The following is a 27709-nucleotide window of genomic DNA, read 5'->3' on the forward strand; positions in this document are numbered from 1 at the left end:
AAGTGCAGAGCTGCTGTAACAGGCAGCCGTCACGCAGGCGCCAAAGAGTATCAATGTAAAATCAATGTTTCTATGTAAATTACTTCTAAAGGATTCAGCCTTGTTGTTTGCTACCTAAACTTCACAGCACAGTCATTGCCGTTATCGCGATTGTATCATGAAGTGTCTATTTTAAAAATCCAAAACAGTCAGAATTCTGACACAACCAACTGCCATATATCAGCGCGTAACATCAACCAAAAAATATACTTCACCAAGTTGCGCCGTCGGTCTGGGCGGTTTCGTGCTTGTTATATACATACAGTGCCCTCCAAAAGCCAGAGGCATGGTAATGTTTGAGTGAAATCTGTTATTTTTGTTGTTTGCTTAAGGCATTTAGATTTGAAACGAATTAATAAATAAGATAAAAATATGGACACTCAATTTCTATTTAATGCTATTTACATGTGTATGTTTTACTATTTTACAGAATCAGCTGTTTTTGTGCTGATAATTCATAATTATTCATATTTTCTCCCTCTTCAAGTGTTCAAGTGTCTGCAGGTATCCCTTACTTTTCTCCAGTGCTGATGAGAAACCGAAACCATCCACTCCTGTGCAAAATGAGAAACGCCCACAATTTAAGCTGATAAATGTTCATTCCTCCCCTCCTCAAACCAGTCTCTCTGCCACCCTGCTACTGACAGCAACAAGTTTGCTTCTTGTAGATAAAAATTATAACTGCCATTCAAACTGCTTTTGGAAGAAGAATTCTTAATCTGTGGTAAGTATATATATATTTTTTCTTATTCGTTTAGCCCTGGCACCTGGACACATACCTGGGTGTATATCTGTTTCACCTTTGCTTTCAGTCCAGTTTATATTTCTTTGATAATTTTACTATGCTATACAGCTGAACACACAGTGAAAGGAACTTAAACCACGTTTCCACCAAAAGTACCCGGAACTACTTTTCAAGAAACTAGCCTTTTTTACTTTTTTGGGGGTAAAATAAAGCCCCCGGAACTAATTTAGACCCTAGTTCCTGCGGTGGAAACGCACTGAGTTCCTCAAAAGATTCCTAGTTCCGGGATAAAGTTCATGCGGTGGAAACAGGGCTTTAGCTACATTAGCTCACTGGCCCAGGTTTAAATGGAGTCAGGCACTGTGGTGCTGCTTTTTAAAAGGATTAATGAGCCACAGACTCAATGGCTCAGTGGGGGTTCAGTAAGTTTTCTCCAAATAGTGGTCTACGCTGAAGACCCTCCTCTTTAATCATGCTAGATAGACAGCTCCTAACCTACTGTAATTATGTTAGGCCCAATTTAACATGTCTTGCCTGCTCTGTATGTCGCAGAGTAGATGTTGTTGTGGGTCCACCCTAGCACAGAGATCAGGGCTTTACTTCAGCATTAACTGGCTCAATCGCTAATGCCCTTCATGAGTTATTGTGAGACCTGCAACTGTTTAAAGTCAGAACTTACACAGAACTCAAACAAAGTTTTTTATTGAAATATGAATAAATATTTCTGTTTGAATTCAGTAATAATGCATTCACAGCAAGGTGTATCTTATAGCTTGTACAGGTATATGCACCTCTTGGCCATTAAGCTAATATTCAGCTAAGCATATTAGCATGAATAGTATAATCTCATAGGAAGGACAAAACACAAGCATACAAAAGAACAAGATCATCGAGCTTAGACTTGAGTGAAGAGTGTTCTTATCAAATTCCATTGGCAGAATGCATTTCCAAGAATACAAGGACAGAGAACACCAGGGGCCCCATGACAAGATGTGATTGTGGCCCCACCCAGTGAATGATTGATCACAGAGTGGAGGGTGTTTTTTATACCCCCTCCTCTGGCTTCTGATTCTATCAACTCTTTATCCCTCTTAACATCTACTACAGCACTCACTAATTATCCTGCCCAGTGTATTTGAGATGTGATGCATCCTGGTGATGTGCAGTTACTGCTTTGATGAAAGGAAGTTCAAACTCGTATTTCAGATTTATCAGCATTAAAGCAGAATGGGTTTGTGGATATATGGTTCATATGGCCAATAGGCCTAGTGGGCTACACATACTGTAGCTACTACAAGGGCATAAAGAGTGACATATCAGTGCGCTAAAATGAAAATTTTTGGCTGATGCAAATTTCCAAATATTTTGAAAAATATTGGCAGATGCCAGTACTAATTGTTCGATGATTCTGCTTCCATAAGTTTTATGTTAATCTGTTTAAAATCTTGCAGTTTGAAAAAAAATAATTATGACCCTTTTTCAAATTCATACAACTTTAAATGCATTCCTCAAACTGAAAGTACATTCCTGAAATGGAAAACAGAGTGCTATTATTTTGTATTTGACAGGTAAATGAAAACCAACTCTTGGATTGCAAATAAACTATACGTAACTAGAGCTGACATTGGTGCATCCCAACAAAAAGTAATTTAAATTGAAGTTAGGTTCCCGGAGGATGGCCAGTAAACATGTTCTAGTTGTATAAATGGATGCAATGTAAATGCTATGTAAAAAAAAAAGTTATGGAAGTCGCTATGGATAAGTGCATCTGCTAAATGCTTGTAATGTAATGCATCTGATGTAATTCAGTTTTATTTGTATACCACTTTTTTTACAGACACTTTACAGAAAAACAGGAAATATAAAAAACTGGGCAATAGAGCCTGTGGGAAGCAGATACAGGCCTACCTGCACTTCAGGTGTTCTGTTCTGAGGTAAGTGGGTCTACCTGCACTTCAGGTGTTCTGTTTGTGTTTCAGTATGAAGTTGCCTGCTGTTCTGTCATGCAAGGTCCTCCTTTCGCCTCTATGCTAGCTTCTCTGCGCTTCTATGCTAGCTTCTCTGCGCCTCTATGCTAGCTTCTCTGCGCCTCTATGCTAGCTTCTCTGCGCCTCTGTGCTAGCTTCTCTGCACCTCTATGCTAGCTTCTCTGCGCCTCTGTGCTAGCTTCTCTGCGCCTCTGTGCTAGCTTCTCTGCGCCTCTGTGCTAGCTTCTCTGCGCCTCTATGCTAGCTTCTCTGCACCTCTGTGCTAGCTTCTCTGCACCTCTATGCTAGCTGCTCTGCGCCTCTATGCTAGCTGCTCTGCGCCTCTATGCTAGCTTCTCTGCGCCTCTATGCTAGCTGCTCTGCGCCTCTATGCTAGCTCCTCTGCTCCTTCTTCAACCCCTTAAGTCACGCCGCTGGTATTCTGGCTAGAGTGCGTTTATTTGCATTCACTCATTTTTTTTTTTTTTTATAGTGAAATTTTCAATAAGGTCACAAGATACCTCATGGTTCTGTCTATATAAACTATTTTAGTAATGCCAATATTTTAACATGTGGGGTCACAGAACAGGTTTGGGGGGGTCCTCAATTTCTTTGTGTTTTGGAACTATGCAGAGGAAACAAATAACAATAAATTTGGTATGATTGTCAGGACAAGAATCCAGCTGACTAAATTAATAGTAACTTTTAGTCCCAAAAACATACTAACTCACCTAGGTAGAATGACCATTTTTTATGTCAAAATTCTTACATTTACACACCTACTGTACAAAATACTGTCAAAATACTATCTCCGGTTTGTATAGATTCTCTGGAGCAAAACAAGTCCACCTATAAGCTTCTCTGTCCAGTGCTGGTCAAACAGTTCTTCAGTATATTCAACAGGACCCACAACGACCCAACATGGACAGTATAACTTCTGCCCAATACACTGCCAGCTAGTGCCAAGCTATTATAGTGATGACAGAAGCATTTTTGATAACGAAATTATGTTTCTAACGGTGTATCAGTTGTTAGGCTTGCATAAAAGGACATGCATTTTCTCTCCTGTATAAACACACCATAACATTTTCAGGATTATGGATTATGCCTGCAGTCAAATAGGTTCAAGAATAATAACCATTTTATTTATGTCATTTTCAGGCTTGTGTTAAAAAAGAGGCGCTACCAAAGGAGTTAACCAATGTGCCATGTTATCTGCCAGATTCTCTCAAGTCACTCCTTATTGGATAAGCGTATACTCTCTGTTTTCAGTACGAAAATAGTTTCTACAGACTCCTTGCCATAAAAATAATCAATAATGGGTATGGTCCATAATTTACTGAACGTCATTATTGTGATTGTGCAGTAAAGCATCATGGGAAATAACCAAAGCATCCTGGAGCAGCACGGATACACCCTGGTTGGAGAAACTGGGCAGGGAGCTTTTGGTAAAGCTCTACGGGTGAAGAATGAGAAGGATGGCAAGGATTACGTAATAAAAACGCTCCAGAAAACAGTAAGTGACTCAAACCTGTGTCAGAGCTGTCAGAATTGTTGCATACCTGTCACACACCTGTCTCATACCTGTCTCCAAACCTTCTCCTGGGGCCTCATTTATAAAAATGTTATTTGTTTAAACTATTTCAAATACACTATATGACCAAAAGTATCTGGACACGCCTTAGTCTGAGGCTGTTTTTCATGGTTCGGGCTAGGCCCCTTAGTTTCAGTGAAGGGAAAGCTTAATGCTACAGCATATGATCACATTCCAGATGATTCTGTACTTCCCCAACAGTTTGGGGAAGGCCCTTTCCTGTTTCAGCATGACAATGCCCCTCGGCACACAGCGAGGTCCATAAAGAAATTGTTTTCTTGACAATGGTATGGAAGAACTTGACTGGCCTTCACTGAACCCTGACCCCAACCCCATCCAGCATTTTTGGGATCAATTGGAAGGCCAACTGCAAGCCAGGCCTAATCGCCAAATCATTGCCCAACCTCACCAATGCTCTTCTGGCTGAATGGAAGAAAATCCCTGTACAAATGCTCCAACATGTAGTATAAAGCCTTCCCAGAAGAGTGGAGGTTGTTATAGCAGCAAAAGGTGAACCAACTCCATGTTTATGACCATAATTTTGGATGAGATGTTGGATGTCAGATGTCCACATACTTTTGGCCATGTAGTGTATGAGATTTTAAAAGTTTCTTACATTTATTTATAGATCCAGGAAACTGAAATATGAGAATTCTTTGCTGGTGTGTTGTTTTAATACTTTTTTGCATTCACAGTATTGCCGAGAAATATTTTAACATGATTCTTGCAAAAAAAAGAAAAAAAAAAGAAACTTGAGCCGAAATTGGCTTGCTTTGCCCCTTGGACAAAAGCCAGGTTTTCAGTGGGCAGGGTTAAGTCGTTTCTAAATGTAATTTGTGAATTATGCTCTTGCTACATTTGTATTTGTAAGGCAAGCTAAGTTGAAATACCTTAGCATTGCTCCTTCTCTGGATGTAGAAAAAGCAATAGCCTTCATCTTTTCACAAAAATGAAGAGACCTACAAGAAATGGGTTTTATTTCCGGAGCCTACAGGCACTGCAGTATTACAATAACCCATACAGTTAGTATTTGCAGAGCTCATTTTCACATAGAACTTGTTGCAGAATGCAGTGGATCAGTAAGTAGCCTACCGTTAGCTAGGGACAGTTAAATAGCTTTCAAGCTTAAACATGCCATATCAAACATTTTCTTTATTTGGGTGAAATGTCTGGAGTTTGAGACTGAGTATAGAGTCTAATGTTAATGTACAGTAGCTCAGTGTTACAATGTTATTACACAGTGAATGAGCTCCAGGTTTAACTATACAATGGTAAAGCCTAGTTTATGTTGCTTTCTTTAATTTTGTCTTGTTGTGAAAGGTTACTACTCCAACCTGCTCTAACCCAGCTAGTGATGAGGAGTTTACGTATGACGTGTTTTACAGATATGAATGTTAATGAGTGCAGGATACACACCCACCTTGTCTGCTTGTGTTTATTGCAATTTAATAGTTACAATTTGGTTAAAAACTTGAAAGAAATATTAAGAAGACAATAAATTTCTCACTTCTGTGGAATTTAACCACAATTTGAATCCAGTTGTGTGGACCTTCAAAACAGAGTATCAGCATCTTGTGCACTTATGTATATAAATCTGAAAATAATAATTTGTTTTATTTACTTGCATAAATACATACAGTATTTTGTAATCAGAATGTGTCAGCATATCCAAAAAAGGTGAGAACAGGCCATTCAGCCCAACAATGCTAAATGATTGAGTTTGAGTTTCTGCCTCTATTACATGACCTGGCAGGCTATTCCACCATTCTCTGTGTGAAATTGATATAAATGAGGAAGAGCAGTGGTACCAGCACCAATCCTTCTGGGACTACACTTCCCAGAGTTCCCTGTTCAGATAATATCCCTCCTACTACTACTCTTTGTGTCTACCCTGTAGCCAGTTCCAAATCCACTCTGAAATGCCTCCTGTAATTCCTACTGTCTTCATTTTACTAACAAGTCTCTCATGTGGTACCTTATCAAATGCCTTTTGGAAATCTAAGTATATAACCTCATAAGCCTTGTTATAATCAAAACACTTTTAACTTGTCTCTAATGAAAGATTCCAGTATTTTACATGTGATGTAAGTTAAACTAACAGGCCTGTAGTTTCCTGGATCAGTGCAGTCCCTTTTCTTATATATTGGCATTATATTACCTTGCTTCCAGTCCTCAGGACTGTCTAAAAATACCTACGAGTAGTTTCAAGATATCTCACCTGATTCTTTGAGTACCCTTGGGTATATGCCATAAGGGCCTGCAGCCTTATTTGTCTTTTGTTTATGTAATTTATCCAGTACTTCATTATCCTCAATTTCAATATCTGCTTAGACATACGGAGTGCTGAATATATATGCCTTCCAGTCTATTAGAAACCTCTTCTCTAGTAGAACTCTCAACAAAACAATTATTTAAGGCATCAGCAATACATTTATTCTTACAAAGCAATGCTCCTTCTTCATTCGAGATGCACCTGATATCCTCCTTCACTTTCTTTTTCCTGCTACAGTGTTGAAAGAAACGTTTAGGATTATTTTTTGCATCTTGGACAATTTTATTTTCAAAGAGAATTTTGGCTTCCAGTAGTTCTTTTTTAACCTTAGCACGCATATTACAATATTCAGCCTTATTACACCCAGTGCTGTCATTTTTTAAAAATCTTCTACATTTTATTTTCTCTCAAACTCTCCCATATGGCATTGTACATCCAGTGGGGAGATTGCTTCTATAAACCCCATAAACCTGTACTAGGGGAGGTTCTGCCCCTAATCTTTTCTGCTAGCTCCACAAATTTGTCCTGCAGAACCACAAACCTACCTTAACCTATGTCATTGGTTCCTACACGAACCACCACCACTGGATCCCACCCTGCTCTGGCCAGGAGCTTGTCCGTACAGTCCAGGAGATCTCCTACCTGGGCACCAGGCAGGCAACATACCGTACAAGACTCCTTTTCATGCAAACAGACTATGCTGTCACTGTCCCCTAATCTATATCACACTGCACACTCTGGACAACTAGCAGCAGAAACCGGAGACCTGGCCAGTAGCAAAAGAGGAATGCAAGCAGTGCTATTTATAGAGGGGACTCTGGGGAGGGCCTGTGGTTGCATCTAGCCTATCACACAGCAGCTTTAAGATCACATTCCCCTCAAGTGTACACATTCAGCTAAAATATGCAATGTGTTTCTTTGACTACAGATAATGGTATGCAATAGTCAGAGAGCAGTTGTGTCTGGAAAAAAAAACAATATCCACACCAGATAATCAGACTTTCCTAATCTTGCATTCTTCGTGCCTAAAATTTATTCTCAGTTAAATGTTATTCTTAACATGGACGCACAGTTCACTTCAAGGATCTGTGCACAGCCCTCAAATATACAGTATCTCCAAATGTCCGGCAAGTAATTCATTTACATCCAGTATAAACTTTACTTACAGATATTTGTATCCATCTCAAACTGGGGTTTTACTGATAACTACTTTAGTCATGCACTATTTAGGAGACATTTTTATTTATGAGACCATTTTATAAATGAGGCCCCTGGATTTTTCAGCTTTGTGTCACCCTTAAAAACGAATAATCCCAGTCACATTAACTTATTTAATATGAAGAATTATGAATGCATTATGAAAAAAGTCTGACGTTCTGACATCAAACCAACTCTGGAAGCAGTGAATACCACAAGTTTAAATCAAAATTCAGTTTACTGAAGACATGGATAAAAGGTTCAGAAAAAAGATATTTAGTTTACTGCTCACAGTTTTATGTTTTTCCTTTTCAGAACATGATGCGAGAAGTGTCTGAGCTAGAAGCTTTGAAACACCCATTCATTGTCCAGTACAATGACTCTTTTGAAGGTAGTATATCATTAAAACAATTCACAAAATGTATAATTAATAATGAAACATGCATTACGTTATCCCCATATTACTGTGACACTTCTAAAATAATGAGAATAAATATGGCTGCAAGCAGCAAGGAAGGGGTCAAGCACTACACCTTCATGTGACCAAGTCTACTGGTTGGCTTGTTTGGATTTGTCACTGTAATGTTACCCAATAATTGGGTTGAAATATCTCCTTTCATTTTTGGAGTAATTGGCATGTAAACCTGGTTTTTGATATAGCTCCCCCAAGCGGAAAAATTCCACTGAACTTGGTGTGTGCCCCCCAGGCCTGTGTACCAAGTTTGATGACAACAGGCAAAAGGGTTGCAAATATGTAGCTACTCTTCCTTTACAGCTCCTTAACTACCAAATTTTTTTGTTATATTGTAGCCATATTCTTCAAACACACAGATAACTTTTACCAGCTCTTTAAGAAAATGGTCCATAGATGTAATGCCCAAAATTGTTGCTAGAATAGGCAATGGTTCTAGGAGAAGATGGCTAAATGAGTTCTTGACAAAATCCAAGATGACCAAAAAACAAACTGGTCAACAACAAAGCAGATATGATTTCTAGTTTACTGCAGTAGTCCAAAAAAAAGTTTGACTGAAATCTGCTTTCATTGTAGAGTAAACTACATCAACATTCTTTTTCCTGATATAGTGCCCCCAAGTGGTAAAATTTGATATAATTGGCTGTGTAAGCCTTCAGCCCCCTGCTAAATCTGAGTCAGTCCACAACAAAGTGCGGCCGACATATGGCTCGCTTCCTGTTGTTTGTTTACACCAGCTATATTGTTTGAGCTAACAACAATTTTTGAACTTAGAACTTTTGGTCAGAGTACTCTCTAGATGATGCAGGGAGAATGTTATGGTGATCTGTTGAACGATCTAGGCGAAGATTTTTAAAATGTGTTTTTCAAAAAATTCTAAATGGCAAAAAATCCAATGTGGCAGAAGTTGACAGAAGAAGATACATTCAACTTAGCAGGACCTAAGGATCATTGAGAAACCAATCATGACCCTAGGCCAAATGGTTCAAAAGTTATTGCCGAAAACCTAATGTCAATTTTGGCCTGTTGGTGGTGCTAGAGGTGTGGATGAACTGACCCCAAACTTGGTGTCTGGATATCTTTGTTTGTCCTCAATCAATGTGCTAAATTTCACAAAAATTCTCTGAGTGCTTCTATTCGCTGCCATCAAGGGCGTAGAAGTGAGCGGACAGGGGGGACATGTCCCCCCCAATAATCGAAACAGTTAAACTTGACCGTCTGCACTAATTTTAACGGGAAAAAAATGCTCACTTTATTTTGAAAGGTATGCTGCGGGAGTGCAGTGAACAAGTCCACCCGATGCAGCAAATATCATTCCTATGAATGGAGCCCACTCTTTAGAAAATCACCCCATTCAAATCCTGCTGTAGGTACCTACGAACCAGTTGGCTCACTGGGTTGCTAGCAGACGATTGAATGGAGACAGTATCAATCTTCAAATATCGCCCCATTCAAATCGGGCACTGACATTTTGTGCGGAAGTATGGGAGGAATGCTATTGCTATTAACATATTAAAAAGGTTGCTTGCATTTCTCAAACTGTATTATAGTTTTTATAAAGTTATATGTATTGTTCAAATGTCAGACACTGAACATGCATTAATTGACTGTTTTTTGGTGCCTTATGTCTATCAAAGAATAGAACCTTTTTTTGGCTGCATCATGAATCTATAACCATTTGACAGATTTTCTGAAGCTGGAATGCATTTTAATGTTTGCTGAAAGTTTTATAGCTGGCTCTAGTGTAACCAATGAACTTTTCTACTAGCCACTGTATATTAATTGTTGTGGGGGTGGGCAGGGGTAGGGGCTTGGGAGCAAATGTCAAACCCACTCCTACGGCCCTGGCTGCCATAGACTCGCATGGCAGAATTTTTTTTTAACAAAATTCAATAAGTGCCAACAAACCATTGATGCTTGATAACGTAGGGACCACAGAAAATATGTAATAAAGTAGTGGCCACAGAAAGGGTAGGACAAAGTAGGTTCCTCCACGTCACCACACACCCCGATTCACACATCGGGACACAATTTAAGAACATGTGTGATTTAGATGTGTGGAGGTCAGAACAGCTGAGACACTGACCCATTTCAAACGACGACTGAACACTCACCTCTTCAGGCTGCACCTCTCCCCATCCCTCCCTACCCCCCTGTAAATGACTGTAAGCTTAGGGTTGTAACTAGGCAGCTGTTTCGTAGGTGATTTAGGTGCAATAACTGTCTTAACTACTACTTGTATTTTTTCCATAGACTGCGTTGTTGCCGTTCTCGTTGTTAGTGTTAATCAGTTTAACCTTCAGGGTCCAAGTTGAACTATGCGGTTGTTCCCTGCACTTGGACCGGTACTTCTCTCTAGGGGTTTCGTCATACTTGTTCCTGGTTATGGTTATACACTTTGTTGTACGTTGTTCTGGATAAGACCGTCTGCCAAATGCCTGTAATGTAATAATGTAAAGATGTTTGCACCATCATTACACTGACATGCAAACGTTTTGGCACCCCTGGTCACATTGGATGCTTTTTAAGAGAAAATAAGTTAACACAACCCCTGCAAGGAATTAGCATAACATTGTAAAGATTTGTATTTAGTCGCAGGGAGGAAAACAAATTTATCTGACTCCATTAACTTCAAAACGTGGATGTTTGTGAATATGGGTTCACGTATGTGGATTGACTTTGGTCAAATGCTGAAATAATGCTGCAATAATGGGCAGCAAGACATTGTACCCCAGAAAGCAAGACTCCTTGCTTGCAAGATCTCCTGCTGCTAGGCATTCATATAATTGTTCTCTGACTCTAAGACATTCTATCCTAGCTGATAAAGTCATCTAGTCATCTGGGAGTCTTGCAAATAGTGTTTCTGCATCATGAAGAGGAACGTTTAACCTGGGGAAGAAATTATGATTGTCCGGGTACAAAATCTAACATCTACCCCAGAGAGCCCTCACTAAGGTTACTCCATCTGGGTAGTGAATCTTGTGAATCGGTTGATCATAATAAGGATAGTCAGTTCCAATAATGCTGAAAGGTAAACAATTTATTTACAAAACAGGAAAAATTAAGATTGCGAATTCATACAATGCGAAAAGACATAAAATGTAACAAACTAAGAAAAACAAAAGGAACAAAAAGATAGTGATGTATGCCCAAAATGCTCATATAAGAATCTGTGGTACCAGGAAAACTATTAAGCAGATTCTTCCTGAGTATCCCTTTGGTCTTCCCTTAAATGTGTTACTGAGCAAGTCTTCCACACTACACACCTCCCTTAGTTTGCCCAAATAAGGTCTGACTTGGCCAGTGTTCTGGCTCCCCTACTGCCACCCCCAACATACCCTGTTTCTACAGGAATAGGGGGATGCATTCCAAAACAATGGGCATTAATAAGGAGTTGGTCCTTACCTCCACTCTTCTGGAAAGGCTTTCTAGTAGATTTTGAAACATGGCTGCAGGGATTTGCTTCCATTCAGCCACAAGAGCACTAGAGAAGTCAGGCGCTGATGTTGGGTGATAAGGCAGTTGGTGTTCCAGTTCATCCCAAAAGTGTTCAATGGGGTTGGGGTCAGGGCTCTGTGCAGGCCAGTTAAGTTCTTCCCCACCAAACCATTTTTTTTACGAACCTCGCCTTGTGCAGGGGGGCACTGTTATACTGAAACAGGAAAGGGTCAAACCATGAAAAGCAGCCACATTCCTCCTCCACCAAACTTTACAGTCAGCACTATGAATTCAGGCAGGTAACATTCTCCTGGCATTTGCTCAGATTCATCCATCAGACTGCCAGATAGAGAAACATTATCCAGAGAACACGTTTCCACTGCTCCAGAGCCCAATGGCAGTGTGCCGAAACTTTTTTTTCTTAAATTCAATAAATCATGCGATTTGACCAGGGGTGCCCAAAAATTTGCATACCACTGTATAATTGTGGATTTGATGTTAGTTTCAGATCATTTTATTTAATTAATTTATTGTATTTATATCATAATATTGTGGTCAAACCTTAAGCCAGACACAGCATGTCAATAAAATGTAATTATTGCCAGCCAGTGTCATACAATAATAAACAACACCATAAGAGTGGAACACCCTGCCATCACAGCAACAATAGGTCATTTTGTCTTTATGTCAGAACATAACAGCTGCTGTGCATTTGACTGGTTTGTAAATGGAAGACCATCTTTATTTCCTGCTTTTAAACAACTGTCCTTTGTCAAATTATTTTTCTTATGTATTTTGAGAAATATTAATCCTACTGTGGAAACCAATCAAGTAACAGGAAAATTATTTTCTCTTTACAGATGATATGAATGTCTACATAGTGATGGAGTATTGTGAGGGTGGGAATCTTTCTGAGGAAATTAAAAAGCAGAAAGATACTGGTGAATATTTCCCAGAAGATCAGGTAAGCGAGTTCAGCGACATGTTTATTTTGTTAAAGATGTAGTTTTCCCCCTTTTCCCCCTGTTCCCTGAGGGAATGCCCAGTCCAGCTCACACTGCAGAGCTGCTGCTACCCTTCACTGGATTCAGGAGTGCACAGACGAGCAAGAGCTCTCCTCTGCAGCACATGATGTCAGCCACTGATTCTTATTCAGTGATACCAAAGCCATATTAGCATCACCCTGCAAGGCTACCAGCCATGTGGCACTAGCACACTGGAACAGTGCCTTAGCAGATACCAGACCATGGGGCCCGTCCACACACTGGAACAGTGCCTTAGCAGATACCAGACCATGGGGCCCGTACACACACTGGAACAGAGCCTTAACAGACACCAGACCATGGGGCCCGTCCATACACTGGAACAGAGCCTTAACAGATACCAGACCATGGGGCCCATCCACACACTGGAACAGAGCCTTAACAGATACCAGACCATGGGGCCTGTTCTCACACTGGAACAGAGCCTTAGCAGATACCAGACCATGGGGCCCGTCCACACACTGGAACAGAGCCTTAACAGATACCAGACTGTGGGGCCCATCCACACACTGGAACTGAGCCTTAACAGATACCAGACCATGGGGCCCATCCACTCACTGGAACAGAGCCTTAGTAGATACCAGACCATGGGGCCCATCCACACACTGGAACTGAGCCTTAACAGATACCAGACTGTGGGGCCCGTCCATACACTGGAATAGAGCCTTAACAGATACCAGACTGTGGGGCCCATCCACACACTGGAACAGTGCCTTAACAGATACCAGACTGTGGGGCCCATCCACACTCTGTAATAGAGCCTTAACAGATACCAGACCATGGGGCCCATCCACACACTGGAACAGAACCATAACATTTTGTAGTTTGTATTTAGCTCCTCTATGAACCCTATTCCTTCTGGCGTTCATTATTAACACGCATGAAATCTTTGTTTTTTGCACAGATCCTGACCTGGTTTGTGGAGATCTGCATGGCTGTGGAGTATGTGCATGAGAAGAACATTCTGCACAGAGACATCAAGCCACAGGTACCGACTGTAGGTTGCTATGATACCACAGTGTAAGTAATGATACATAGGTTGTAATGAAACCATGGTCTAAACAATGATCGGTTGCTATGACATCACAGTGTATGCAATGGTAAGTTGCTATGATTCCGTTGTGTAAGCAAAGATATTTTGCTATTTTGATCCAGCACTGAAACAATTGCTTAACCTTTTTAGTTAACCCCTCTGATTTAGAACCTAATTCTTGCTACCTAGCTAGCAGAGCTAATGCCACTAGCCACCCCATTCACTGTCTGTTCCTGGTTAGCATTGGTCTTCATGGATGTCTCTTGGAACACTGACAAAGCTAAAAAGCTAGTTTTATCTATATCCCACTGGATAAGAAGCAATAGTTTTCTTGTCCTGTGCACAGAAAATGTCTGCATTATACAATCAGTAGATACACTGCCTTGCCCCTCCTGCTGTGAAGATCAGCTATAATGTTAAAGCATTGGCAGGAGCATTCGTAGCAAACTTTTTGGCTGGACCGCAACAGCAGGGCCAGCCCTGCAAACGCAAATGTCTGTGACTGACTGAGTGACTGAATGAGTGAGTGAAGAAGTTACACCATTGGTCAGCCGAGTTATGACGTCACACCATTGGTCGCCCGGTCCAGCCATATACTAGGTTTTGACCTGGTCTTGTTTTTACTAGCAGAGTTGACAGACCTCAGCCCACAGACTCCATGCACCAGGCACTGCCCTCTGGACAAGACCAAGTAATTGATCGCAAAAGATTACCCAATCAGTGGGCAGGTCCAGCCTCGCTGGTGTTGATTGATGGGAAGTCTTGTGATTTTGAGAAGCTTTATTATGAAATGAAAAGGGGAGCATACAGCATGTTATGAAATAAAATATGATAACGTTATTTTGAAAAGGACAGTCATGAGGTGAAAATTAAGTATTTATTTAATAAGTTACCTATTCGTATATATATTTTTTTTTCTAGAATTCCACATTTATTTATTCAATTATTTATTTAATTTTGGCATGTTTAGCCCTCAATATCCCTTAAAGGTCTGATAAAATCATGTAGCAAGTGCTTCTCACCTGGGTTCTTTTTTCCCTTAGTGGTAGTGAGTGGTCCTCAGTTGCAATCATATCATGAATAAGAAGTCAGACTCTGCAGTAGCATAGTCATACCTCTCATAATTCTTTTAGTGTGAGATGAAGTTAGTTGGCTGTTAAATTACTTAGTAATGCCAGGAACATTTTGTTAACATTTTAATTAACGAACTGTGTTATTTAGGGAGTGTGCTTCTCAGTGCAGATTTGGCAAAGGAATTTTTATTTTTGATTTGATTGGGTGATTTAGCTTTGGATCCATGAAATTGTAAACAATCAAGTGTCAGAAATGTGTCTGGTTAGCTAACATTAAGTCATTATTTATTAAAACTGAACAATGTAGCTAAGTTCATGAGAACTCATCTTGAACATTTCTCCCCAAAAATTGACTTAAATATGTGTAGCTAAATTAACAGTTAACTTATGAATAATTATTTTTTGTTATTTAAAGTGGGTCTGAGCATGACAACAGTAGCATTAGCCAATGTCTGGCATTTCCCATAGGTGATCTTATTTATGTTTTATCATTAAGTAGGTTCAGCATAACAACTTTTTAGAAGTAGTTTTAATTTACTCTTATTGGTAGTTGTGCTACAGTTTGCTACTTCCAGTGTTGAGTAATTTGTAGCCCAGTTAGCTACATTTTTAGAGGAACTTGCCCAACGCGGATTATTTCACTGTATTTCAATGGTGTATTAAGATGGAGCGTAAAACTTAAAACAGACACTCGCAAATTGGTTTTTTGTTGAAACTTGCTTTTATAATTAAAACGTAGGCCTATTTCACATATAAACTCAGTTGCAGTGTGCTTATTATTTTGTTATTGTCATACCAGAGAGCAGGAAACAGAATGCAGGAAAAAGTCCTTGAAACTTAAATTTTATCTGGGAGAGGACCCCCAGACGCCCCTACCTTTATTTATAAAATCTCCCTATTTCTCACAAAAATAAGCTTACACCAGTGCGATAATATAGGATTTCTTTTATTTCAATTCTATGCATCCCATGTGTACTTTTGGGGTGTTTGCTAGCTAGCTAATGCAATATGTTACTCAGCCAAGGCTCACTAGTCTAGTGATCAGACCTGGTTCAGATACGTATTTAAAGTATTTTAATTACTTTTAAAAACTTTTTTTTATAAATGATTTTAAATACTATCATATAGAATGATTATCATTGTATTTAGCTGTTTATTGTATAACAGATTAAGACATAAAGGCTTGAAAATGTCATGTTTTTATTTCACAAATTCATGAATTTATTTAACTGTGGTACGTCACTTAGATTAATTAATTTCCAGAAGCAAACGAATATCAGTTGTGTTTGTCAGAATATTTCCAGGAAGTTTCCAAATCAGTAAATTCTCCCAAGAGCACAGAATGGTTTCATAACTGCGCTACGTGAGATACAGTAGTGTTGTTTCTCTTACTGTAATGTTTGCTCTCATTGCGTTGTGCTCTGTGCCTGTAGCCTTACGCAATGTCAGTTTCTCTTACTGTAATGTTTGCTCTCATTGCACTGTGCTCTGTGCCTGTAGCCTTACACAATGTCAGTTTCTCTTTCTGTAATGTTTGCTCTGACTGCGTTGTGCTCTGTGCCTGTACCCTTACACAATGTTATTTACATTTAGAACATTTTCTTGGATAAATATGGGAGGACTCGCTTGGGAGACTTTGGACTGGCAAAGCCCCTTGAAAGGTACTATTCCACTGTTCTATACTGTAGAAAGAAGATGAAAAATATTTATGATATTTATGAACAACCTCTATAATTAGAAAGCAGCTTATAAATTGGTTTGATCAAAACCAAATTTCAGTGGGTGCTTTATGTGTATTGCTGTTGTAATTAAGAATTTCTGATCCACACAACGCAAAGTTTAAAAGATAGTGGCTGGGAAATAAATCTCTAATCCTCATTTTCCTAATTTCCTTTTTGTTGTATAGCTTTAGTGTGAAAGTTCACAATCAGCTTATGCCTGTGCTACATGTGCTGTCTGTGCTTCCTGTGCTGTCTGTACTGTTTATGCTGTCTGTGCTATTTATGCTGTCTGTGCTGTTTATACTGTCTGAGTATCCCCTTTAATAATCTATTTCATTACCTGGAATGAGAGTATATTTACCCTTACACATTCTCAAGAGCCTTGATCTCTTCTCTACAAGAATGAGTGAGCTGAACATATCCTTCTACGCACCAGACTAAAGACACTCACACCTTTCCACTGACTGACATAAACTGTTCCACTGACTGACAGATGTTCTAACAGCCACAAGATGTACAGTCTCCTCTGTGAACACTACTAATTTCCACTAATTTTTGTTTTTCTTCTTAAATGTTTGGGCTGCTCAGCTATGCAAACACAGGTGTGGGAACAATCTGTTACCAGAGTCCAGAAATAATTGAGGAAGTAGCAAACAACAGTACAAGGTGCAGTACAGTGTATGATAACACTGCTACAAAAGCACTGTTTTATTACTGCTAAGTCTGACCTATAACACTGTGTGCAAAAGCACTGAATCATTATTGCTAAGACTGAACTATAACACTATGTATGATACCACTGTTGTTTAATACCTGGACAGTGCTATAAGGCTACGCATGAAAGTGCTGCTTTATTACTGCTTGGACAGTGCTATAAGGCTACGTATGAAAGTGCTGCTTTATTACTCCTTGGACTGTGCTATAAGGCTACGTATGAAAGCGCTGATTTATTACTGCTTGGACAGTGCTATAAGGCTACGTATGAAAGTGCTGCTTTATTACTGCTTGGACAGTGCTATAAGGCTACGTATGAAAGTGCTGCTTTATTACTGCTTGGACAGTGCTATAAGGCTACGTATGAAAGTGCTGCTTTATTACTGCTTGGACAGTGCTATAAGGCTACGTATGAAAGTGCTGCTTTATTACTGCTTGGACAGTGCTATAAGGCTACGTATGAAAGTGCTGCTTTATTACTGCTTGGACAGTGCTATAAGGCTACGTATGAAAGCGCTGCTTTATTTATACAAAGCAGGGCAGCAACTATAAATTCTCAGGCCTGAGACAAAATATATTGGGCAGTGTCCCACAAAGTGTCCCAGTTGTGCCCTCTAACTGTGACACTGCTGGTAAAATGCTGCTTCATGCTCCTATGTGCCTGTGGCAGTACCCTGTTGTTTTTAGTAATGTTTATGTTCCATTTTATTTTTGTATCATTGTGTGATTATAGTTAATACAAGTAATTATAAATGAAAAGCATGTATGATTATTAAAATGAACTTTTGTTCTTTGCAGTGACATCTGGGCTTTGGGGTGTGTATTGTATGAATTGTGTGAGCTTAGGCCTGCGGTAAGTACAAGTCAAGGCTCTGATACATTTTATGTTCTGAACTTGTCTGGTTTTTAAGCATGGCTAATGAATACCTAATTACACATGTACACATGTTAATTTCTGATTTATTGAAAATGAAGATGACTTACACCTCTGAAAGCTAGATTGAAAGTTCTGAAAACTTCTTGTGGTCACATACAACTGAATGGATAAAACCGATTGTCTGCCATGGGTCAGAGCTGTGATTCATCAAGTACTTGGATATCTCTGAAAATCTGGACTGCTGTTACTTTCAAAGAGAGCAAAATCTGGGGCCATAAACAGACACGCGTGGTTACAGGCCTCACTGCATCCTGGGAAATGTATTTTATATGCCTGAAAGGACTCCGGCAGTCATGAGTGTACCGACTTTCCTTCATAGTTTCCAGAAGAAAATATTCTAGAACTCCTCAATAAAATTGTGGATGGGCCCTACCCCTCCATCTCTGGACCATTCTCCACTGATCTACGGGACCTTGTGAGGGATCTGCTTCAGAAGAATCCAGCGGATCGACCCTCTGCCAGTGATATACTGGGGAGACCCTTCCTTCTAGGGATCCTTATCCAAAAGGTGACTCTTTTTGGTTGCTGTCCACAGTTTCATACAGAAATGCTAACAGAAAGGCTGAATAAATGATAGGGCTCAGGGCTGTAACCTGTAACTTGTATTTCCACAGACCAAGGGAATCCCGGAAGAGCTGCAGCAGAAACTGAAAGAGCTGGATGGAGTGGCAGATGGTTTAGAGCGCATGCTCTGGGGCACCACCGTGGGCAGTCTGACTGGAGGGGTGATAGGTGCTGCGGGGGGGATCACCACCATAGTGGGGCTTGCCCTCGCCCCCCTCACTTTAGGGGCTTCTCTGATTGTGACAGGGGTGGGAATTGGGGTTGCTGCAGCTGGGGGGGTAACTGGAGCTGCTTCTAATGTCACCAAAATGGTGAATGAGCAGACAGACCGGCGCACCATAGAGAATATTATACATGAATGTGAGGCGAAGATGCTGAGCCTGGTCACGTGCCTCCAGCTCATTTCCAAGGGTTTTGAGGATCTGGACCAGAGCAGAACCCTCAATGTAGCAGGGGCCACTCGGGTAGTGAGGAGCATTGGGGGTTTGGTGAAACTGGCCCCTGCAGTTCAGGCGTTCAGGGCAGCATCACAAGCTGTCAGACTCGCACGTGCAGCAGAGGTGGTCACCGGGGTGTTAGCAGGTCTCTTTCTAGCTGTTGACATCTACTTCATTGTTGATGATTCCAGGGAGATACACGCCATGAGACAGCAAGGCTCAAATAATTACACAAAGATGGAGGAGTCAGAGGAACCCCCTGATGAAGCCTCTGCAGGCCCACAGGCCAGCAGTGCTGCCATGACACAGGAAGGCTCTAGTGCATCAAATGAAGGCACCAAAATGGAGGATTCAAAGAAATCCCCTGATGAAGCAACTGCAGGCCCAGAGGCTGGCAGCGCTGAGGGGAAAAAAGCATTAAAAACCAGGGAGTTCATTAAGAGGATCAGGGAGGTGTCTGCTGTGCTTCAGAAATGGCTGGAAGATCTTGAGTCTGTATACTCTACCATCACAGAGTTAGAAGAAGCTTACATGTCTTTCTAAACTGGCCTTAAAGGGGAATTGCACTTTATAACACCTGCTTCTCATGACTGATATTGTCCTTCTAATGAATGTGTCGCCCTTCATTTTTCGATTAGTTATTTCATTATGTTAATATTTTTTACGCTGTTTTGTTGTTTTCCTTTACCAATGCAGGAAGTAGACCCAGGCAGTTTAGTGTCGAACTCGAGGATGCATATCATTGCAAGACTTCTGATATGGGCGTAGGCTACCTGAAGATAATAACATTAGGTTGGTCGTAGAAATAGTGTTGTATTACCACTAGCTGGCGAAACCGGAAATAAATGGATGGTGGCAATGCCATAACAGCCAGCAAGCTGTCTAACTGTTACCGTAGACATCCTATGTATCACAGACAGACGCGATAGGGTTAGCCAGCCCGCTTAGTACCTACCTGTAGCGGTTCGACCAACGATGGGAGAACGGTGGGTACAGCTCCAGGCTTCAGACGGTCGCCTTGGTAATCGGGGGGTTCAAAGTGGTCGCTGCATTAAGTCCATTACGCATTAAGTTTTTAAGTCCTCGTTTGCAAACTTCTTCGGCTGTTATGTTGGGGTGTCTGATTACATCCAGCCATGTCTGGCACAAAGTTGCATCGTGTGAACTATGAAAATGTGCTTTCAAGGCAAGTTTAACGGGGGCATTATAACAGCCGGTACAATGCACCTCATTATTATTGGTCTTATATCGCATCAAACAAAAGAACGTTAGTTTGTTCGATTTCAACGCTAAGTTAACAAAACGATATTGAAGAAGAAAAAACCGGAAACCATACTACTATGTGGGCTTGCGCTAAAAAAAGGTCTTTCTTTCTAACATTAGACATTTAAAATGAAATAACTAATCGAAAAATGAAGGACAACACATTCATTAGAAGGACAATATCAGTCATGAGAAGCAGAAGTGTTATCAAGTGCAATTCCCCTTTAAATGAGGTTTGAATCCACCTCAGATATAGAATATAGTCCACAGGGGTCCCCAAATGAACAGCCTCTGAGAATATTATCCACAGTACTTACTGAGTAGCAGCAAATCCAGCAGATGGCAGCAGAGTCCTGTATGTGTATGTGTGTGCGTGCGTGTGTGTGTGTGTGTGTATAGAGTGGATTTCGCCCAAACGGGCACCATGGACATGATTTTCACTGTTCGCTGACTCTGAGAAAAATGCCGGGAACAAAACCAACCACTATACATGGCCTTTATTGACCTCACCAAAGATTTTGACTCTGAACCGTCAGGCCCTCTGGCTGATTCTGGGAATAATTGGCTGCCCCAACAAGTTCATCCGAATACTGAGACTGCTGCATGACAACATGTCAGCTACAGTACTCAGTGGCAATGGAGATGAAACGGAACCCTTCAGGGTAGACACCGGAGTCAAGCAGGGCTGTGTCATTGCTCCTACCCTGTTCTCTGTATTCATCGCTGCCATCCTCCACCTCACGGGTGAAAATCTGCCTCAGGGTGTAAGAATCACATACAGAACAGACGGACAACTTCTTAATATCAACAGATTCAGGGAAAAAAGCAAAACCACCACCACATCCATCATAGAGCTGCAGGTATGCCCTTGTGGCCCTTTCAGAGGAGAACCTACAGTGCATTTGGGATGCGTTCGCCAAGGCATACAAGCAAATTGGTCTGTCCATTAACATAAAAAAGACTCAGATCCTCTACCAGCCACCACCTGGGAGAAATGCTTCTGCACTACCCCCAGCCACCACCTGGGAGAAACACTCCTGCTCTACCCCCAGCCACCACCTGGGAGAAACACTCCTGCACTACCCCCAGCCACCACCTGGGAGAAACACTCCTGCACTACCCCCAGCCATATCTGTGCCACCACCTGGGAGAAACACTCCTGCACTACTCCCAGCCATATCCGTGCCACCACCTGGGAGAAACACTCCTGCTCTACCCCCAGCCATATCCGTGCCACCACCTGGGAGAAACACTCCTGCACTACTCCCAGCCATATCCGTGCCACCACCTGGGAGAAACACTCCTGCTCTACCCCCAGCCATATCCGTGCCACCACCTGGGAGAAACACTCCTGCTCTACCCCCAGCCACCACCTGGGAGAAACACTCCTGCTCTACCCTCAGCCATATCCGTGCCACCACCTGGGAGAAATACTCCTGCACTACCCCCAGCCATATCCGTGCCACCACCTGGGAGAAACACTCCTGCACTACCCCCAGCCATATCCGTGCCACCACCTGGGAGAAACACTCCTGCTCTACCCCCAGCCACCACCTGGGAGAAACACTCCTGCTCTACTCCCAGCCATATCCGTTGACAACACCAGACTTGAAAACGTGGATCACTTTTCTTTACCTCGGCAGCCTTCTATCCTCCAAAGCTGATATTGACAAAGAAATCCACCACTGCCTCAGCTGTGCCAGCAGAGCCTTCTCAAGACTGAGAAAAAGGGTCTTCGAAAACCGCGACCTCTAGGCCAGGACTAAAGTCCTGGTCTTCAAAGCGGTAGCGCTGCCCACCCTAATGTATGGGTCAGAAACTTGGACCACATACAGCAGGCACCTGAAGGCACTAGAGGCACATCAGCAGATCCTTAAGATCAGCTGGGAGGACAGACGCACCAACACCAGCGTCCTGGAGGAGGCCAACATCCCCACCATAACTGCCACCATCGCCCAACACCAGCTCAGATGGACTGGCCATGTTATCCGTATGCCTGACTCACGCCTGCTGAAACAAGTCCTATACTCCCAGCTCCTTGTAGGACGACGTGCCCCAGGAGGTCAGAAGAAAAGGTACAAGGATAACATCAAAGCAAACATCAAAAAGTGCCACATAGACATTCACACCTGGGAGGACACAGAAACCAACAGGGAGACCTGGAGAAATATAGTCTGTAAAGGAGCTGCACTCTATAGCCGCGTTTCCACCAAAATTACCCGGAACTTTCAGTCCCAGGAACTACTTTACCAGGAACTAAAAGGTTCCTTCAGCCAATGGTTGTCTGCGTTTCCACCGGGGTCTAAAGTACCGCGAAGATTAGGCAAATTAGCCCACTGACGTTGTCGTCGGTCCATCTGTCATATGATTTCTTCTGTAACCCTATACTACCACCGAAGTAGCCTACATTATTTTCTAATAACCGGGACAGCCCGGAGGGGTTTATTCTACTTATATACAACGGGTTACCAACAATGACTATATATGGTTACTTTTGTATTTATTGATTTTCATATATCCTCTCAAACACATTCATTAACAGCAGAAAACATGCACACGTTGTAAACAATTTGCTGTTTTATTACTTTCTCGTTGTCAATTCCATATAGGCTAATCGCAAAATGACAAGAATAGAACGAAAACTCGGACTTGCGTGAAAATGTAAATTAGTAGTGGTACAGCCACCGTTTGCTTTCCTTCGAAGTTACTGCTAGCCGAGCAGCGAAGTGTGCCCTCCAGATGCGAACCATGCACGATAAATGAGTCCATAGTCTTCCTGGTCTTTTCGTGGAATTGAAAAATGGCAGTAAAATTGAGTAAAATTACGGCAGTCTGAAAAAGCTAAAGCGAAGATTACTAGAATTAACCTGTTATTTTACCCGGATAAAAAGTGCGGAAGGTGATTTCCAGTTTGCTTGTACTGTATCACCAATGTTAATTATGCAGAACTACCGCATACCTCACATAACTGTATCAAACGTTTTGAGTCAATTACAACGGGCTAACAAAGAAAATCCGGAAGAAAATATTCAGCAACCGAATTAATCCGTTTGAATGTTTTGGTAGCCTACGTAATATGCTGTCCCAGCACGAATGCTTAGCATTTTATAAAACGAATACTAAAGCAAGAAAAGAACAGAAGAGCACACGTTATAATTCCAAGACGTTATAACCAAGAAGTAGGCTACTGCGCCGCATAACATACAAGTTTGATTTGAAGTTATTATGAAAATAAATTGGTTTGCCGCTGCATATTTTCAAACATGGCGGGTAATGGCGGAAAATAAATACAACACAAATGCTACGAGTACTCGACCAATCAGAAATGTTCAGCGCTGCAAGCTCCACCCAAAAGGTTCCTGTACTTTCGGAAAGTACTACCCCCCGAGCAGGAACGTTTTGGGGGGTAAAACAAAGCCCCCAGAACTAAATTTAGACCCTAGTTCCTGCGGTGGAAACGCACTGAGTTCCTCAAAAGGTTCCTAGTTCCGGGGTATAGTTCCTGCGGTGGAAACGCGGCTTATGACAACGACCTCCGCTGTGCTGCACAGGACAAGCACAGACTCAGAAAGGAGAGATCTTCCACCAAAAAGGCCCCAACTACACGCACAACTACCACTCACCCCTGCCCACACTGCACCGACATATGTGGTTCCAGGATCGGCCTCTTCGCCCACCTGAAGACCCACAAGGACCCTGCAGGAGGACAGTCACACTCGACCCCGAGTGATCGCCGATGATGATGGTGTGTGTGCGCGCGCGCACGTGTGTGTATGAGTGTGTGTGTGCGTGTATATCTATGTGAGTGTACGTGTGTATGAGTGTGAGTGTGTTTGTTGGTATGAGCTGAGGTTGGATTAGGTAGAAGTTCGTTGTGGGGGGATTTTAGAGAAAAGGTGTTCCAGAGTTCATATCAGGACAGCTTGATTAATTTGTATGGGTGGGATGAATAAAAGAGCTTCAATAGATCCTAAAGTGTTCTTCAGATCCAAAAATCGTTTCCACTAGGACACACTTAATATTCATGGATATATAAATTTATTTAATTCTTCACTTGATTTCATGTCGTATAAGACACTTTTATATCTTACACTCAGACTGTCAATATTAAAAATTATAGATGCATATTTACTTTTTCAAACCAGTTGATTAATTTATTCCTTCTTTTAAGCTTATTAAAGTTGAAGTTTGGTTTTTATACATTTAATTCACAATAAAAGTATTAGAGTATAGAAAAATATTTTCATTTATTCCTTTTTACATTTTTTCTTTTATCCTTTGTTAGATGTGTATCTTTATAGACATTAGAAAAATCATAAACATGCATTTACCGCATTATGCAGCATGTTCTATTTAATCTAATTGAATGTAACCATATAATTCTTTAAATTGCATTTATTTCCCGTTAAATTCTCCTCTACACTGTGTTACTAAATGGTGTTGCAGGCAGGGCCTGTGAAAATGCTGGGTGGCTACTGACTTTGGAAAATCATTAGCCACAATGGCTGATGAGCCCTAATGTCAAGCAGGTTATACTGGGTAAAAGTTTGTAACTTTCAGGGTTCATACACTTTTTCACCAATGATTTTCAATGACTTTTCCATGACTTCTCCACAACCTTTAACTGAATTTCCATGACCAAAACAAATGACTTTATCTCAGCGGGATGATTTAAAATTATTTATTGTAACACTAAGTAAAATTAGGTCTGCATCTGAAACATATGGTGCCTCTCTAAAACAAATAAACACCAGACAGACACACTTAGATGCATTCTCTCATATTTTAATTCGAATAGTTTAACATTTTTGTCAATGTCTCAAACAGGGCTCGAAATTGCGACCATTTTGGTCGCATATGCTCCCGAAATTTAATCTGTGCGACTTCGAAATATAATTGGGAGCATTTGTGCGACCTTTTTTTTTTGTTTCTTTTCCCCAGTCGAACGTCTCTTCCTCTGTACATTCGCTAGTTAGTACAGTCAGTATGTGCCTTGTGAGCTGATGGTGACCCTTCTAACCAATCGTGAGCTTGACATTCTTACCTTTAATGCTGATTTTAAATTGCTTAATATTAGCCTTCAATCACTCCACTGTCACGCGACACAGAGAGCTAACGCGTTAACTAATGTTACCTGAAGACAAAAGTTTATGTTCAATTTATTAGCGTTATCGAAAACTGAAAACTTGAAGCGAACATTTTTTTTGAAACGTTAACGTAATGTTTTGTGTAGCGACCCGGTTGAAACAGCTAATTTCTCCGATGCAGTTTACTGGCGGTTGATTTAATTAGCGGTATTAATGTGACGAGAAGCGCCTTGTCCTTTGAACACATAACATGCAATTCCTTGAATAGTCGACACATTTTAGGCGTGACAGTTTAACTGAAAACCGTACTGTTATATTGTAGTTACATTACATTACAGGCATTTAGCAGACGCTCTTATCCAGAGCGACTTGCACAACTTTTACATAGCATTTTACATTGTATCCATTTATACAGCTGGATATATACTGAAGCAATTCCGGTGAAGTACCTTGCTCAAGGGTACGACGGCAGTGTCCTTACCTGGGAATCGAACCTGCGACCTTTCGGTTACAAGCCCAGTTCCTTACCCACTGTGCTACACTCCGTCAATAAAAAAGCTATTGCATATATTGTTGGTGCTCCTTACATTTTGGTGGGTGCTCCTAACTTTTTGGTTAGTTGGGGGCACCAGTGCTACCAAGTTAAAAAGTTAATTTCGAGCCCCCTATTATTGAAGCTGCACTTCCCTGGCATAATGTCGGCACAGTAGGGCCTACGTTTACTAACAGCTACATTAGCAGAAGCGTGCCTGTTGGGCGTGCCTGAATGAGTGTGTGAGTGCATGAACATGCATGTGAATGAGTGTAAATATGTGAACATGGACACAAAAGAGTGCCTGTGAGTGAAATTCCACATCACTACAGGACCAGTGCAGGCTAACTATGCTAACAACATCACTACAGGACCAGTGCAGGTTAACTATGCTAATAACATCACTACAGGACCAGTGTAGGTTTAATATGCTAACTAAGAACATCGCTACAGGATGAGTGCAGGTTAACTATGCTAACTAAGAACATCGCTACAGGATGAATGCAGGTTAACTATGCTAATCAAGAATATCACTACAGGACCAGTGCAGGTTTACTATGCTAATCAAGAACATCACTACAGGACCAGTGCAGGTTTACTATGCTAATCAAGAACATCACTACAGGACCAGTGCCGGTTAACTATACTAATCAAGAACATCACTACAGGACCAGTGCAGGTTAACTATGCTAATCAAGCATTTGGGGGGCTCACGATTTTAGCTTTTTTTTCTATCAGGTCTTGCATTTTTTTTTTTCAGTACAAAATTTTCTTCTGTTATTTTATCGTAGATTCATGTTCGGAGACTGTAATATGCCAACTGGACAGAAAAGCCAAAAAAAAAAAAAAACTGAAAAACATGGAAATTTTACTAAATTTATTGATAAAACATAAAACACAACAAGGTGAAAGACATTTGAATTTTTAATATTGATTTTTATGGCCTTGGTTAAGAAATGCACTACAAATAAACATGACAGACCACAAAGTAATCATATCAGAACTTAGCTCTGCCACTGCCCAAAACAGTTTCTGTTCAAAATGAGGCAGACAGCCACTTGGCACTGTTCGCACTGCCAATATATAAAATAATGTATATAAGAATCCTTCTAATTTTAGGTGATCTGAGTATTTCAGCCTGTATTTCACTGTATTTTCACACGTCATCTCACTGTCCATCACACCATTTATATTTTATTTTATATTAGTAAAATAAACTGCATGGGGGATGAGGCAGTGATCGCAGCTGTGAGAACTGCAGGCTTCTTGAACTTAGAATTGAACTAGCATGTACAGCACAAGAACAGCCAACGTATTCTGTCACTAATTGTTTCAAATTCAACCTGATGTCTCATTATCACTCAAACAAAATATAAACACAACGCGAATACTTATCTCGTCATTCCTGAGCAAACAGAAATAACCGAAAGTATTTTGTGTGAAATGTTCCCACATGCACGTTTTTTTTTTTTACAACGTGATTCAGTAAATAAACAATATAATGTGCAACAATAGAAGAAATCAGGAAGGGGTCAAATACTTTTTACAGCACTGTACATTACCTGGGATTTAGGTCAGAAA

At 40.9% G+C, this 27709-nt stretch overlaps 1 protein-coding gene across 6 annotated transcripts in view; it reads left to right on the forward strand.

Moving 5' to 3' along the window:
• The window catches only part of LOC118231069 (serine/threonine-protein kinase Nek4-like), a 56609-nt gene that overhangs the window by 445 nt on the left and 28455 nt on the right, over positions 1 to 27709 (forward strand). The window contains exons 1-12 of one of the 6 annotated variants that reach the window (XM_035424521.1): positions 626 to 763; positions 2622 to 2718; positions 4118 to 4267; positions 8130 to 8205; positions 12585 to 12688; positions 13672 to 13755; positions 16467 to 16534; positions 17183 to 17260; positions 18107 to 18161; positions 18565 to 18753; positions 18860 to 19460; positions 19500 to 20649. In XM_035424521.1, coding sequence (XP_035280412.1) covers positions 4127 to 4267; positions 8130 to 8205; positions 12585 to 12688; positions 13672 to 13755; positions 16467 to 16534; positions 17183 to 17260; positions 18107 to 18161; positions 18565 to 18753; positions 18860 to 19460; positions 19500 to 19789 — 1686 coding nt within the window. In that variant the 5' untranslated portion in view covers positions 626 to 763; positions 2622 to 2718; positions 4118 to 4126 and the 3' untranslated portion in view covers positions 19790 to 20649. Of the gene's footprint in view, positions 1 to 625; positions 764 to 2621; positions 2719 to 4117; positions 4268 to 8129; positions 8206 to 12584; positions 12689 to 13671; positions 13756 to 16466; positions 16535 to 17182; positions 17261 to 18106; positions 18162 to 18564; positions 18754 to 18859; positions 20650 to 27709 lie in introns of those variants that run through there. The other 5 variants (XM_035424519.1, XM_035424520.1, XM_035424525.1 and 2 more) reach the window with 5 other exon arrangements.

This window comes from Anguilla anguilla, chromosome 7 (assembly GCF_013347855.1).
Source record: "Anguilla anguilla isolate fAngAng1 chromosome 7, fAngAng1.pri, whole genome shotgun sequence".
NCBI lineage: Eukaryota > Metazoa > Chordata > Actinopteri > Anguilliformes > Anguillidae > Anguilla > Anguilla anguilla.